This window comes from Anopheles merus, chromosome 3L (assembly GCF_017562075.2).
Source record: "Anopheles merus strain MAF chromosome 3L, AmerM5.1, whole genome shotgun sequence".
In the NCBI taxonomy this organism is placed as follows: Eukaryota; Metazoa; Arthropoda; class Insecta; order Diptera; family Culicidae; genus Anopheles; species Anopheles merus.
Window position 1 is genome coordinate 35,597,864 of NC_054085.1, and position 14,364 is coordinate 35,612,227.

The 14,364-nt window shown below is 47.3% G+C and overlaps 1 protein-coding gene across 5 annotated transcripts in view; it reads left to right on the top strand.

Moving 5' to 3' along the window:
• Positions 1–14,364, top strand: part of LOC121598832 (serine/threonine-protein kinase Genghis Khan) — a 48,582-nt gene that overhangs the window by 18,702 nt on the left and 15,516 nt on the right. For 4 of the 5 annotated variants that reach the window (XM_041926144.1, XM_041926149.1, XM_041926145.1 and 1 more), the window contains exons 3-6: positions 11,140–11,688; positions 11,758–12,233; positions 12,300–12,404; positions 12,477–14,353. In XM_041926144.1, the coding sequence (XP_041782078.1) occupies positions 11,634–11,688; positions 11,758–12,233; positions 12,300–12,404; positions 12,477–14,353 (2,513 nt within the window). In that variant the 5' untranslated portion in view covers positions 11,140–11,633. Of the gene's footprint in view, positions 1–9,480; positions 9,503–11,139; positions 11,689–11,757; positions 12,234–12,299; positions 12,405–12,476; positions 14,354–14,364 lie in introns of those variants that run through there. The other variant, XM_041926148.1, reaches the window with a different exon arrangement.

A 14,364-nucleotide genomic window follows, 5' to 3' on the forward strand; every position in this document is an offset into this window, starting at 1 on the left:
AGTTGTTTTCCGTTCCACCGGAGTTCTTTCCCCCCTGCCTGCCCTGCCAACCAGCCAGTCGGGTGGCGGTCTTTCAAAAGAACTGCCACTTTTTTTTTTGCTTGAAATTCACTTTCAAGGCACGTTTTGCTGGCGACGAGACGAGAACGATGCTGGTGCGCGATTTGGTTTTGTCGTGTTAGAGAGAAACGGTGTGTGTGTACCGTGCACAGTGCAGTGTGGAATGCTGCACCCGTGTGTGGCATATATATACACACACACTCCTCACGATACACTGAAAATAGATGCAATTAATTTCTGCTGCAGAGGGGAGGAGAACTCCTGACGGACGGAGTGTGTGGTGTATGTGTCATCGTGCGCGGGAACAGCAACCATCACCAGTTGATTATGAGCTACCGTGGTTTAGAACGGGTTCAGGCTGCTCCTGTACTGTTGAGGAGCGCTCTCTATAGAGCGTATAAAGAGCCTTTCTAGCCTGGGCAGCATAAACCATTAATGTGAGGTACTCGATTGCACGCGCGCGTATTGTGAGGCGCGTTGGCGCGTAAAATATGTTGTCTTTTCTATCAGTTTCAAGGTACACACTTCCACGGACGTTGCGTAAAGTGGCAGCAGATAAGATAGATTTATCTACCATTTACTGTCTGTTAGAATAAGTACACACACACACACAAAACAAAAACAACCTCACCTCAACAGAGATAAACAAATGGAACGCGAACAGCGCGCAGCGTTAGTAAAGTTTTCTCACCACCTTCGCCATCCAGATGGCGCGGCGCGCGTCCAGTAGTCAAAAGGTGTACTCTGGTGCCGGCAAAACAAACGCACCATAACCTTCAAAACGGTGAGCAATACAAGCACGCGGCCTGTGTGGCGGCGGTGGCGCAGTGTATGAAATGCAATTTTAATTAAGGCTCAGCAACTATTCGAAACATTTGCCATTTGCTACGGCTGCGGCTGTAGCTTGTTGCTACTGGGGAATCGTTTGGTTGTTGGGGTTGGGCAGCGGCTGAGAGGCCCTTTTTTCCAATGCCCTCAGTGTGCCGCCACGTGGGGCCGGTGAACATATTTGCTCAATTAGTGTTTTCCAGATGGTTGAAATAGCTACGGGCCAATTTTAAAAGTATCATCGTTGGGTGGCGGTGCGCACACGCTGCAAATGCAACTTCTTTTGTATTTGTGTTTGTTTGTTTCTTTCTTTAAACTATCTTTTTCCTGTTCCAGTTGTTAACGCATGACATATTTGTCTCTTATAACCAACTAGTCATGCTCTACTATCTTGTGTTTTTTCTTCTGTTTCTTCAAGATGATTTTCAACAAATGTCATGTCAACCAGGTAGTATAAACATAATGATTGCGCCTAATCGCATGCAAGTGGAAAGGAAAAGCAAAACATGAAAATCATTCTAACGAACAAAAACCTTAAGGATTTTTTACTTTTTCAAGACAATATCTTTTAAGGAAATAAACTGTATCTTTTAAGGAAATATCTCGTAAAAACCCGTGTAATTCTATGCTTATTTCGAGAATAAAAAAATGGAAAGCTCGTTGCTGCCTTTAACAAATAAGTAAAAAAACTTCAAATGACAAGAAGTATTATGAATTTGTAATGGGTTATTTCAGATTGTTTCAAAGTACCGTACAGCACAACTTCTTGCGTATAAATTACAATCTTAGAGTAGACAAAAAACACACGTTTGTTTGTATGGTGTGTCATGTGATTTTTTCATTAACGTATTGCAAAGGTCACGCATTTGTGTGGAGTTTGCCGTTTGCGCGCTTGCATCATAACTTTGTTGCGCAGAAGAGTGACTTTTTCTCTCTATCTCCTGTCTCTACACACCTGTACCGCCCATACAGGTCGTTCTGATGGTCAACGAGACGCTTTTTTCCCACTTGCACTACTGCACTGTCCGATGATTCTTTTTTGTATCGCGCACAAAAAATACAAGCTCCCCTCAATCCGCATGTTCGAACAACAAAAAAAAAACAAAAGTATGTTTAACAAGCGCACCAGCATTTTGCGCCCATGTTGTACCCAGTTGCGCGCACACACCAACGGTTTGTTTCGTCCTTTTGTTTCTGTATGTTGTGTTTGTTTTGCTACGGGAGGTTTTTTGTCTACTCTGTGTTAACCCTTCCTATCATTTTGCTTACCAAAACCGAATTATCGTTTAAATTGTGCCAAGAAGCCGGGGAGAGCGCGTGCCGCGGCGATAATGAGGCAGTGTGTGAACTCTCTGTGTGGTAAGGAAGGCTTTTCTATTTATTTTTTTCTTTTTTTTGCTGCATTGTGAAGGAAGCAACCAACAATAATTGGCCAGATCGAAGCTTAATTGAGCCTTTGGTGCTGCCTCTGCAACGCCCCCGTGTACGATGGGATGCTTTTTAAATGATTGTGAATAATCATGAAAAATTAGCGTGGTGCCCTCTACACCTCCTCTTCCGTGTGCTGTATGGGCGCCCATTCGAGGTTGGCGGGTGGGTGTGTGGGTGGTGAAATCAAATATGTGTAGCAAAAAATGAAGAGAGGGCAATTTAAATTACCACCAGTGTATGTGTGTGTGGGTCGATTGGGTGGAGCTTTAAATTTTGCAGCGCCAAAATCATCGTCTCACTGTGAGGAATCGTTTTGACTTGAGCGTTTTCTCACTCACTGAATGGGGGGAGGAGCACGTTATCTTCTCATGCATAATTATCGCGCGTATCATATTCGCACCATCGGGGAAGCTTTTTTTTCTTTCTGAAAAGAGGCTCACTTCGAGAGAGGGGTGTAGTGGAGACGGTCTTTTAAATGGGGGAAAAAGAGACGAAGCTGTGAAGAGCAATTATTGAGTGATGTAAAGAAGATAAGCGTTGGGTAAAGGTGTGTGTGATTTTCTGGATTGCAATGAATCTTTTTAACAATATAATTTGCATTAATTTGCACTTAAAAATGCTTTAAAAATATGTTTTTTTTACCATAATTTAAATAGCCATTACGTTTAAATTCTCCATCCAAGCTATTATACGTAAACCTTCAACGTAAGCCGCAGCCCAACTCCGCTTCTCTCTCTCTCTGTCTCTCTGCTTGTACGCTATTTTTGCTACGTGCTTTCGGCGCGATTTTCTTCTCCCTTGGCGCTTGAAGTATATGGATGCTCCAATGCTGGAGGGAAACATTGCCACACATCATCCTACTCTATTAACAACGGGGTGGTCGCGTACCAACGATGATGACAGACGACGAGCCAGTGGACCACCAGGCTCCAGCATTCGTGCAAGAAAATGTGAAGTGTTTTGAGACCGATCTCGACACCACCACCACCACGCCACCATCATCACCATTAAAACACGCGGGGTAATGGTACTTGTATCTGCGTATGTGTTAGAAGAGCAGTAGAAGAAAATCGGTCGGTCGGTTGGAGTGAGGCCTGTTGTCTGGGCCAAGAAATGTTGGTCAGTGTGTTACGATGTTACGAACCGATCCGATGATGAGCGAAAAATCATTTTAAAAAATGCAATTGCAATCGGCAGAGGGTATGTTTGGAAACGGCGCGGTAGATGAATTATGATCTCATTGTGTATCTCAGGTGTCAGGTGAAAATAATTACTGCACGTGGCGTAACGCGTCGGACGAATCCAATAATTGTTTGTGAAATATGTTTGGATCCTCTTTGGATGTGTTTGTCTTACAGCATGAAGTTCAAAGCAGTTCTGTTTTTCAGCGAGAGAGGGCAAGCAAACGCGCCGAACTCATCATGGAGCGTGATTCAAAATGTCACATTTAAAGGTCACGCAGATTGTGGCCACCTTCAAGCTGTGTAGGTTTCATGTAATGAAGCTGTTTTTGTACTTTTTTTTTGGGGAAAAAAGTTTGAATTCCGTCACGTTTTACCTTTGAAACGAGAGCAGAAAATGGAAGAAAACAGACGAACAGAAAGAAAATTGGATTTGGTCGACAGGTGGCCTCAGCGATTGGACACTTTGAAGAATATTTTATTCTTCTGAACCTTCATGAAGTCATTCGTTTGTGGTCCTTTGAGCCTACAATGTTAAATGCGACTGTCAAAAGGCGAAGTTCGGTGTGATACCTGTGCTCTATTAACGCGTGACAAACTTTCTGATGTTAATAACACTGGTACCTGGTCTTGCTCCTTACCTGCCGGTCTTAATTAGTTCACCCGTGTCCATGAATGGTGTGATAACATGAAAGGGTGTCGTCGTTCTCGTAACAAACCGTCCCGTCGGTAGCCTCCAACCTTTCCTTACATGACGATGCGCCACGTATTCCGATGGCTGTGTGTCCAAGTTCGGTCGGCTTCTCCCCTAGATGGGCATCCAATTTGTTATGAATCCTTGCCGATCTACTGCCTCGAGAGGTGTACTCATCTTACCAAAGGGAAACTCAGAAAAAAAAACATGTTGGCTGCAGAACACGGGCGCGTAGTTATGATGGACGATTGAAGCGCGCTCTCGCATAAATTGCGCATAATTCCCTTGAAGCCGGGCCCGAGTGTCTCGTGCCTTCCGGGCCAAAGCGTAATGCTAATGGTGGCGTAGTGGACGCATTGCCGCATCTGAACCTTTGCTGGGTGCTAAAAGCGATGTTTCATTTCCATTTTGGAGCAAACAAAAGTCCCTCAATGTGTTGTGCGGTGGCTTTAACCTCCGTAAAGTAGGCAGACAACGTGCTAAAATGAATGTTATGTTTTAAAATCATTTCTGGCAATGCACGTGTTCACAAAGGAGCATCAATGCGAAATGCTTCTCAAATAGTGCAAGACATAATACCCCTCCAGCCTTCTCTCTGCTTGATAACAACTCCATCAGTGAGCACGAGTGGAAGATCATTAAACGATCGCGACATAATAGCGTCTTCCGGAAGGGAAAGCCGGAGCTAAATTCCGTACCGGCAATCAAGCGTTGACGTGCCGCCGCGCACTGGCCCTCCGCCCTGTATCGCTCAAGTATTCAAGTTCCACTTCAGTTCATTTTTGATCCAATTTCTTGTCATTGAGGAGCGCAAAAAAATGCGACTGCGACGCGAGATGAAGGTAGATTGAGATAATAAAAAAGCACCTTCTCCACCCCTTGCACCGAATAAAAAGTTGTCGTAAACAGAAATGCGGCTGGGCGGCGGTGTCTACAATTGACGCACTTTTCGGCACATGCACGCGCTCGCGATCGTGGGGTGGTGTGGCGCGTGGGAATCGCATTTCGAGCTCCCCATTGACACAAGCCAACGCGATCGCGCGCGCGCGCACACGCTCGCGCGACACCTTTTGCGTAAGTTAACGACGGCGTAAATGACGCCTTGGGCCGGTGGTGCGGTGGCGCCTCCATTATATGCCCTTAGCCGCCTGCGTGTGAGCTGCGTGTTTTTTCTCTCCTGCTGTTGTTCTCTGCCATCTCCCCGCACATACACTGCAGGTTTTGGGGAAGCAGCGATCGAAGGGGAAATGAAAACAGAAGTGAAAAAAGGCCACATTTGGAAAAGACATCGGTGCGACATGGGAACCACCACCACACTGTGCTCTGTGTGTGTGTGTGTGTAAGACGCGCGGTGGAAGTAGGAGGACGGATGGTGTAGTATGTCCAGCAAGACATGACTTTTCACGGGTTAACGCGCGTTGCGCTTTTAGATCTCTCTATTTCTCCGTTTCGCCCGGTCGAAGCTGCTTTATAGAGGGTCTCGGCTTGTACCGATAATTTGCTGTATTTTTAATGTGACACTGACTGTGTGTGTGACTCTGTTTAGTAGTGCCGTCGTCGTTGTTGGGCCTGTGAACGTCGAAGTTTTCGGCGTTTACAAACTCTGTTCTGCCCGATTGCTTCTAGCAGCAGTAGTAGTAGTAGTCATTCACTGTAAAGCGAACGATAGGAGGGAGGGGATCACGCACAGATTCCAAAACAAGCAATCGGGCACATGTCGAGGACAGCAGACAGATGGAATAGAGAATGACTAGATCAACGAATCGCTTTAAATTGGAACATTTCAAAGATTCGGAGGAATTTCCATATAATTATAATATTATAGCACACTTGATATCAAAACACATATGCGGCATTTTTTGGCAAAAGACATTGAATTATGTCATTGCGATTTCGACTGATCAGGTCTTTCGCTTAGCAAAAGCTTTTGTGTGATATTGACTGATAAATTTACATTATTCTGTTACTTATCTGGCATAGTTTAGTGCCTTGGATATGGATTAAATCATCCATGCCACAATGCACCCACAAAACAATCGATATATAGAACAGCTTACAAAACTATAGAGTAGAGTGCAGAAAAATGCACTCCAAAGGGCAACATGCTTGCACACTATAAAGCTACTACTACCTTGCAAAAAGCTCGAATCGCACATTCGCCGGTGTGAGTCATTTCAGTAGCGCAGTATTGATTTTTGCTGCTCTTTTCCGGGTTCTCCTCAGTCCCCAAGGGTTGGTTGGTTGGGCCGGAAAATGTACCGTCCGGATGATGGGCAGAGGGATGAGATCATTCAACCTTACCGATATAGACTCTCGGCCCCGTTCCCGGTGTAGATAGGATAGGGATACGCGATGGATAAGGGTCGGCTGTTGGCGTCAGCAGCCCGCTTGTCAGAGAATGATGCTTCTATTAAGCGCCCAGACGCTTGGTCTAGACATCCGCAACGCCGAAGTGTGGTGGTACAGTGGTGGACTCTGTGTCTCTGTGCTCTCTATTGCAGAGCATTTGAGTCCAGTATTTTGCTCTCTTTTTTCGGACCTTTTTTCGTGTTTGTGGAACGTTTTTTTTTTTTTTTGCAATAAGAGAGAGATAACATTTTTATTCAATTTTAGAAGTGGCCATAGTTTGGAGGTTGTAATTACCTCACGAGTGTATCACGAATCGTGACGAGTTGTTTTTTGCTTGATTTACAATGCGACAAACTGGGGCGATAAAACCAATGATAAATTGTGTCGTCAAAGGGTATAGAGTTGGTGGGGTTTGACTTGCTCACTGCTTCGTTTCAGAGGGTCGAAGAGTAATGAAAACATCGATACAGCTTATGACCCGCCGCGAGCTTTCCTCGTCCTCATTTTCATACAAAAATACACACACATATACAGTCACCTAAATAATCTGTACGTCAAACTCCAAAAACCCGCCCCCTAATGAATATTTCATTCCCAAATATCCCGGCGTATTCGTTAGAATTGCGACAAAAATGGGGGGGGGGGGGGGGAAAAATAGCGTTTCAACGCGTCGTCAAATCCGGAAGTTCTATTTGCCTACATTTACCTACAGCAATTCGGCCCCATAATTTGGTTTAACCGGCCGGCGGCGAGACTGTGGGGACAAGCTACGTGCGGCAGAGCTGGATTTTGGTGCCACCCAAAAGCGAGAGTTTCAGTCCTGTGTGTAGCCCTTTTTCCTTACACACAGCCATTTCGTAAATATCGTATTTTTCTCGCAAATGGAATACAATGTTACTATGGCTGCTGGTGATCATAAAAAAATGGAAATATATACCTCCACCAGCATGGCGGCGGAGGAATTACTTTCGTTTTCACCCTTGATCGAAGGGAAAAGTGCATTCGAGAGGCAATAATTCACTTGGAAAAGGAAATGTCTTACTCACGGTCCCCACATAAACTCTGTCCAACAGACTGGGAGAGAGAACAAGAGAGAGTGGGTGAGAATTTGTCCCACTGTCGGGCGCCGTGTGCGTTGGTGTTCCCCCTAATCCCTTGTTTTGTCTCCCTTTCCTCGCTGGAAGTGTGAAGCCAAAGGGTGGGAGGATTAGATATGGCTTTGCCACACTTGCCCAACAACTTGCCATTATAATATTGCCAATGGTTGGTGTAGAAAATTCGTACTCCAACACCTTCCGACCATCCCCAGTGTCTGAAGTAAGCAACTGCTCGTTGCCGTCCTGTTGGAAATGGCCGGCTGTTTTCCCGAGTTTTCCCCGCTTAATGTCCTTTGTGTGGCATAGGGTTGGGAGAGAAAGAAAGAAAAAGGAATATGGCTAATGCACTATCGCCCACACACAACACACCCTTGCACAGCCAAAAGGTAGTTTATCCTCCGGGTTTGCCATTATTTATACGTCTGCGAGAGAGCTGCGAGGGCAGCAAACAGCAAACTTATGAGGGTGAGTTTGTGTGGACCATTTCATTGGTTTGATTATGTTTATTTACGTCTCTGTTGAGTTCTCTGTACTCCTCTTCACCAGACACACGCGCTCTGTGAGGGTCAAGGCGGTCATAAAATCAGCCAGCTAGGTACACAGAAGGGAGGTGTATGTGGGCTTTATTTGCTAGTTACCTCTTCCAACAGGGACTTTTCATCGCTATTAGTCAGCTGCAGTGTGCTTACGTACACTGCACCTTGTGGAAAAGGGGAAAAGATAATATCATAAATTTGTTCATTAAATACACTTTTTTATTTTTTTTTTTTTTGTTGTCTTGTCACTGTAATGGTGGAAAGGGTTTTTTTAAATCACTCCAATGATTGCTTGAGTGCATCCGAACTCATCCTATTTTTCTATTAATTTTCTTGATGCACTTGATGCAGAAAGCGTTTGGGATCGCATGAACACACTTGTGTTTGGTCATTAATTTCCGATAATTGTGCCTTCCGCGCACGTGTTACTGGGCTGTGGGCTGAAGAAGGAAACTCATCCGACCGTGAAACGTTTCGTGGGGCGCCACTATTTTTTTCTTACTGTTAAAAAATGAGTGTAATTAAACGATTAGCTTTTGTCTGTGCTGCAATCACAGCACTGTACTGCTGGCTGGCTGACTAGCGGGATAATTGTTTAAACGATGGTAGATTTGTTGTTCGATTCGGAGTTTATTGAGTGGTAAACCATTTTGACAGTTGAGAAATTAAACAAGTCTTTTATGTTTATTTCACTATTTCAATTGAGGGTCAGAGAAGAATGAAAAAGCCAACAAACGGTGGTTAAGACTCTGCGTCAGCTTAATGAATAATAAATAACATTTTGCGAAAGTGGACTAACCGAAACCTTCTTCCGCTCGTTCAACAAAACCATCCTCTGCTAATTGCGCCGACACAACTGGGAAAACAGGAGCCGCCGGGACCAAGTGTCAGTATTGGCTTTTCCTTCCTTTCTTCCATTTTTTATTTCGCTCTCCCGCACACGCTAACCGCCATTTTGCACGATGCATTATGCATCCATCCTTCACCGTCGTAACCGCGGATAAAGTTTCAACCCCCAAAAAACCACACCAGAGCTTGCCCTCCAGGTCATCATAGCTCTCTCTCTCTCTCTCTCTCTCTCTCTCTCTCTCTCTCTCTCTCTCTCTCTCTCTCTCTCTCTCTCTCTCTCTCTCTCTTGCACTCTGTCAAGCTCAACGAAACGGACTCTCGAAAGGAATGGAAAACCCGCATTTGGGAGGTTGATTTTCAGTAACCGACACGGAAAAGAGGGACACATTTCAATCCACCGAAAATGGTTGTACAAATATTGGCTTTGGGATAACAGCAAGAGCAACAAAATTGGAGCAATGGACAGACAAGAAGAAGGTAGAAATATAATGTGATAAAAATTTAAACAAGCTAACAGCACAAGCACGCCCGAGATAAGAGAAAGGTGTCGTTCCTTATAAAAAGCGAATTAAACTTGCGATAGATGATGGTGATGGATGTCTGGCTGGCAGAAGGACACCTTCTTTCGCAAGCTTTTTATCCATCAAAACGTGTCTTCGTTGATTAGATCACCTTTTTTGCCTTTTTCATTGGAAATATGTATTCCTTTGGGAACGATCCTCCTCGCCCTCGTCATCATAATTGAATTTCCTTTTTGGTAGTTGTATGTTCGCATAATTACTCATAACATTTTGCCGTCCATAATTGCAATTTGCATTTTCATTCGATGACCCATTTTTCTCAAACAATTACAGTTGGTGAATAATTTCGGAAGTGTGAAAGAAATTACGCTAACCATCCTCCATTGATTACAAGGCAAAACCATCGGTTAATGTGTGTAGGAAAAGCGGTTTTCATCGCGGATGGGGTTGTTTTTTCCTGCTGCTGCTGCTCATTGTAGATCACTTTCCGCACTTCATGCCCCGTGACACACACCCCGTGCTCACTAATTACGGGCGGAATTGTATGGAAAGCACAAGCTCCGGATGAATAAAGATGAAAACAGCAGCAACACACTCACACACACACGCACACATGCCACAGAAGAGACATGAAAACGATCGTGTGCCTCCAGCAATCATACATAACTGCATACTAATGTTGAAAGGGAGGCCAAAACAAAAGAAGAACAAAAAACGAAAAAGTGTACCATGTGGTACGCCTAGGGAGGAAAAGTTACAACGAAACAGAATTTTTCGCTCCAATAATTTGGCTTTTGCATTGCGTACAGGGGGAGGGCAGTGCTTGCTTTCGTGACTGGTCTAGCATTGTTTATCTCCCTCTCTCTTTATTGCTCTCCATGGCCCTTTTGCCTTCTTTTTTTGGTCCATTTTAAGGACAAACATCAGCCCCTTAGATTCCGGAAAAGCTCACTTAGTCAACCGAGCCAACCCTTCAGGGTCGTTTAAAGATTCGTCAAATTTAGCAACATTGTACTACAAATGATTATGAAATGTTCTACACAAGTAATGTTTGCTATGTGCATGCCAAAAGTATGCCGGAACTGTCAGTAGTGGGGCCACCACATCCATCACAAATGTGTGCTAATGCCGCGACGGAGATGGAGGAAGAAGTTCAGCGCTCACGCCATCCCGAAGGCACGCGAATGCAGCGCGCATTGTCTGTCTTCACAGCATTGTGCATTAATTCGACTGCAGTCAGCACACAGCATTGTTTCGGTATGCTGAATCACGGGTGGTGGGGGGGGGGGGGTTGCATGAGATCCGTTTTCGCTTCAGTGCGAGAGGTTTGCATCCTATTCTCTTAAAATGACCCAATTACATCCAGCGACTACGACCACCGGCTAATGGTGAGGGAAATGGTAATGCATCTTGCGTGCGGTAACAATTTCACATTAAACTTGGGAGAGTTCTAATTTATTGCCCATCTTTGGGTGTGCAGTTAAGCACGCCCAGCACGTCCCGTTTGGGGGGATATTAAAAGGGAAAATAAATTATTTTTGCACAAATGCTTCATTGTACTAATTTTTACTTATTTTTCTTCTATCATTACAGACATTTCACCTCATCTATCTTCCGTCTTGCCCCTGAACTGATCCAATGGTACAGCAGTGCAGCAGTGGTAAGCCACCGTCACGGTGGTGGCGGTTGTCCTAATGTCCTGCCGGAGGGATAACGCCACCGCCATTGGGCGGTTCCTAACGCTGCAGGAGCCGAAAGCAAACCACTTTCGTTGTCCCGAACGTCGCTGTAACCAGCGCAGTCCAGCACCGATATTATTGCACACGAGCGAAAGTGGGACGAAATAAGCAGGAGAGGAGTAGAATAAAATTATTGTAGCGAAATTTCGGTGTGCACGAGACGAATGGAAGAAAAGTAGCTCTCGAGGCTTAGATAGGTTTATAAACAATCTATCCCTGCGTTATTAAGCTAGATAGAGCGCATCATATACACACACACAAACACAAATCCAGCGCATCCGATTGCGAAGCTCGGAACAGAATTTCTAGGCCGTAACAAGAAATCAACAAACTACGCGCAGTACGACGATGGCTTCCGATCAGAAGGATGTCCTCGCGGGACTAAACCTTTCCAAGCTGTCAGGTAAGCCGGGTGAGGTGGCCCTGTGATTTTCGAACCTGTAAATTAATGACATGTCCTTTCCCTTTCTAGTACAATCGCCTGCGGCCCGACTGAAAGAGCTGGAAAGCCTTATCCTCGACCAGGTCACCGGTAGCAGCGGTACAAACAACAACTTCAGCAGCAATGGCAGCAACGGAACGACCACCGCGAACAACACCACCACCACCAGCAGCCCGCTGTTTGGTACGATCCTTAGCGGGGTGGTGGCCGCCGCCGGTCTGTCGGCGGAAAAGTTCCTGTCGGTGGAAACGATGCTCGACTGTCTGGTGGTGCTGTACGACGAGTGCTGCAATTCGTCGCTGCGCCGCGAGAAGACCGTGTCGGACTTTATCGAGCTGATGAAGTCGGTCGTGCAGAGCGTGAAGCAGCTGCGGCTGTCCCGGGACGACTTCGAGGTGCTGAAGGTGATCGGGCGCGGCGCGTTCGGCGAGGTGTGCGTCGTGCGGATGCATCACACTAGTCAGATCTATGCGATGAAGATACTGAACAAATGGGAAATGTTGAAGGTAAATGAAGATATTTTCTTTTTGCTAATGTTCCTTTTGAAATAATCATGTTTCTTTTTTTTACAGCGTGCCGAAACGGCCTGCTTCCGGGAGGAGCGAGATGTGCTGGTCTTCGGTGACCGGCGATGGATAACGAATCTACATTACGCTTTCCAGGATGACATCAATTTGGTATGTAGAGCTAAAGTGCTGAAGAAAAACAAATTGCAACAAAACCATTTTCGATTTATTGCACTTTTTCAGTACCTCATAATGGATTACTACTGTGGTGGTGATTTGCTAACGTTGCTGAGCAAGTTCGAGGACCGGCTGCCGGAAGACATGGCCCGGTTCTACATCGCCGAAATGGTACTAGCGATACACAGTATCCACGAGCTGAAGTACGTGCACCGGGACATCAAGCCGGACAACATCGTGCTCGATGCGAGCGGCCACGTACGGTTGGCCGACTTCGGCTCGTGCTTGCGGCTCGGCCCGCAAGGCACGGTACAGTCGAACGTTGCAGTCGGCACGCCCGACTACATCTCGCCCGAGATACTGCGCGCGATGGAGGACGGCCAGGGTAAGTACGGGCCCGAGTGTGACTGGTGGTCGCTCGGCGTCTGCATGTACGAGATGCTGTTCGGCGAGACGCCGTTCTACGCGGAAAGTCTGGTGGAAACGTACGGCAAGATAATGAACCACAAAAATTCGTTCGACTTCCCGAACGACGACGACGAGCTCGGGGTGAGCGAGCAGGCCAAGGATCTGATCCGGCGGCTGATCTGCGCCCCGGAGTACCGGCTCGGCCAGAACGGTATCGACGATTTCAAGGCGCACCCGTGGTTCGAGGGCATCAGCTGGGACACGATACGGAACGGGCAGGCACCGTACATCCCGGAGGTTTCTAGTCCAACCGACACGTCCAACTTCGACGTCGACGACACGGACATCAAGCTGTCCGATGCGGTGCCGCCCACGACGAACCCTGCCTTCTCCGGGCACCATCTGCCGTTCGTGGGCTTCACCTTCACCAAGGACAGCTCGCTGTCGGACGTGGGCCGACTGTCGCGTGCCATCACGAGTACGAACAGCGCCAGCCAACCGTTGCCACCGTTGAAGCTGGAAAAGCACGGCTCGGAGGAGAAGCAGCGCCTCAGCCCGGACAGCACGCGGAAGCTGCAGGACGAAATCAACATCCTGACCAAGCGCAACTGCGAGCTGGAGAGCCAGATCAAGAGCTTCGAGCGGGTCGGTGCCATGTCGGTGGGGACGGCCGCCGCCGGCGACTCGGTCGACGGCCAGGTCGACGCAAAGATCAAGGAGAACGAAAAGATGATCCGTCTGCTGCGGCAGGAGAAGGAAGACCTGGCGAAGGAGCACCAGGACGCGCTCGATCGGCTAAAGCAGCAGGACAAGGAGCTGAAAGATGCGCTGGAGCAGCGCAAACTGGCGATGGCCGAGTACACGGAGGTCACGGACAAGCTTTCCGATCTGCGCCAGCAGAAGCAGAAGCTGTCGCGGCAGGTACGCGACAAGGAGGAGGAGCTGGAGGTGACGATGCAGAAGGTGGACACGCTGCGCAGCGAGCTGCGCAAGACGGACAAGCTGCGCCGGGAGCAGGACGCTCGCATACAGGATCTAATCTCGGAGCTGAACCGGGAGCGGCAGCAGCGTGAGCGGTCGGAAGAGTGCTACCGGCAGCTGCAGATGGAGGCGCGCAGCCGCAGCTCGTCCGAGCTCGGCTCGTCCAACTCGCTCGGCATCTCGTCGTCCGATTCGATCCGGCTCGAGATCGACCGGCTGGAGGTGGAGTACAGCGAGAAGATCAATCAGCAGCAGACCCGCTACAACATCGAAATATCGGCCCTAAGGGACCAGCTGAACGAGGCGGACAACCATCGGGAGATGCTGCAGCGCGAGCTGCAGCAGGCGCGCGAAAAGCTCGACTCGAGCCGGCTCGAATCGCTCACCGACTCGGAGGAAACGATTCTCGAGCTGCGCAAGCGGCACGAGCGCGAGAAGAAGATCCTGCTCGACGATAACCGCAAGCTGATCACCGATCTCGAGATGATCAGCGAGTCCAACCGCCGTCTGACGGCCGAACGGCTGCAAATGGAAAGCGAATATGAGGACCTAAGGTAGGTGGGGG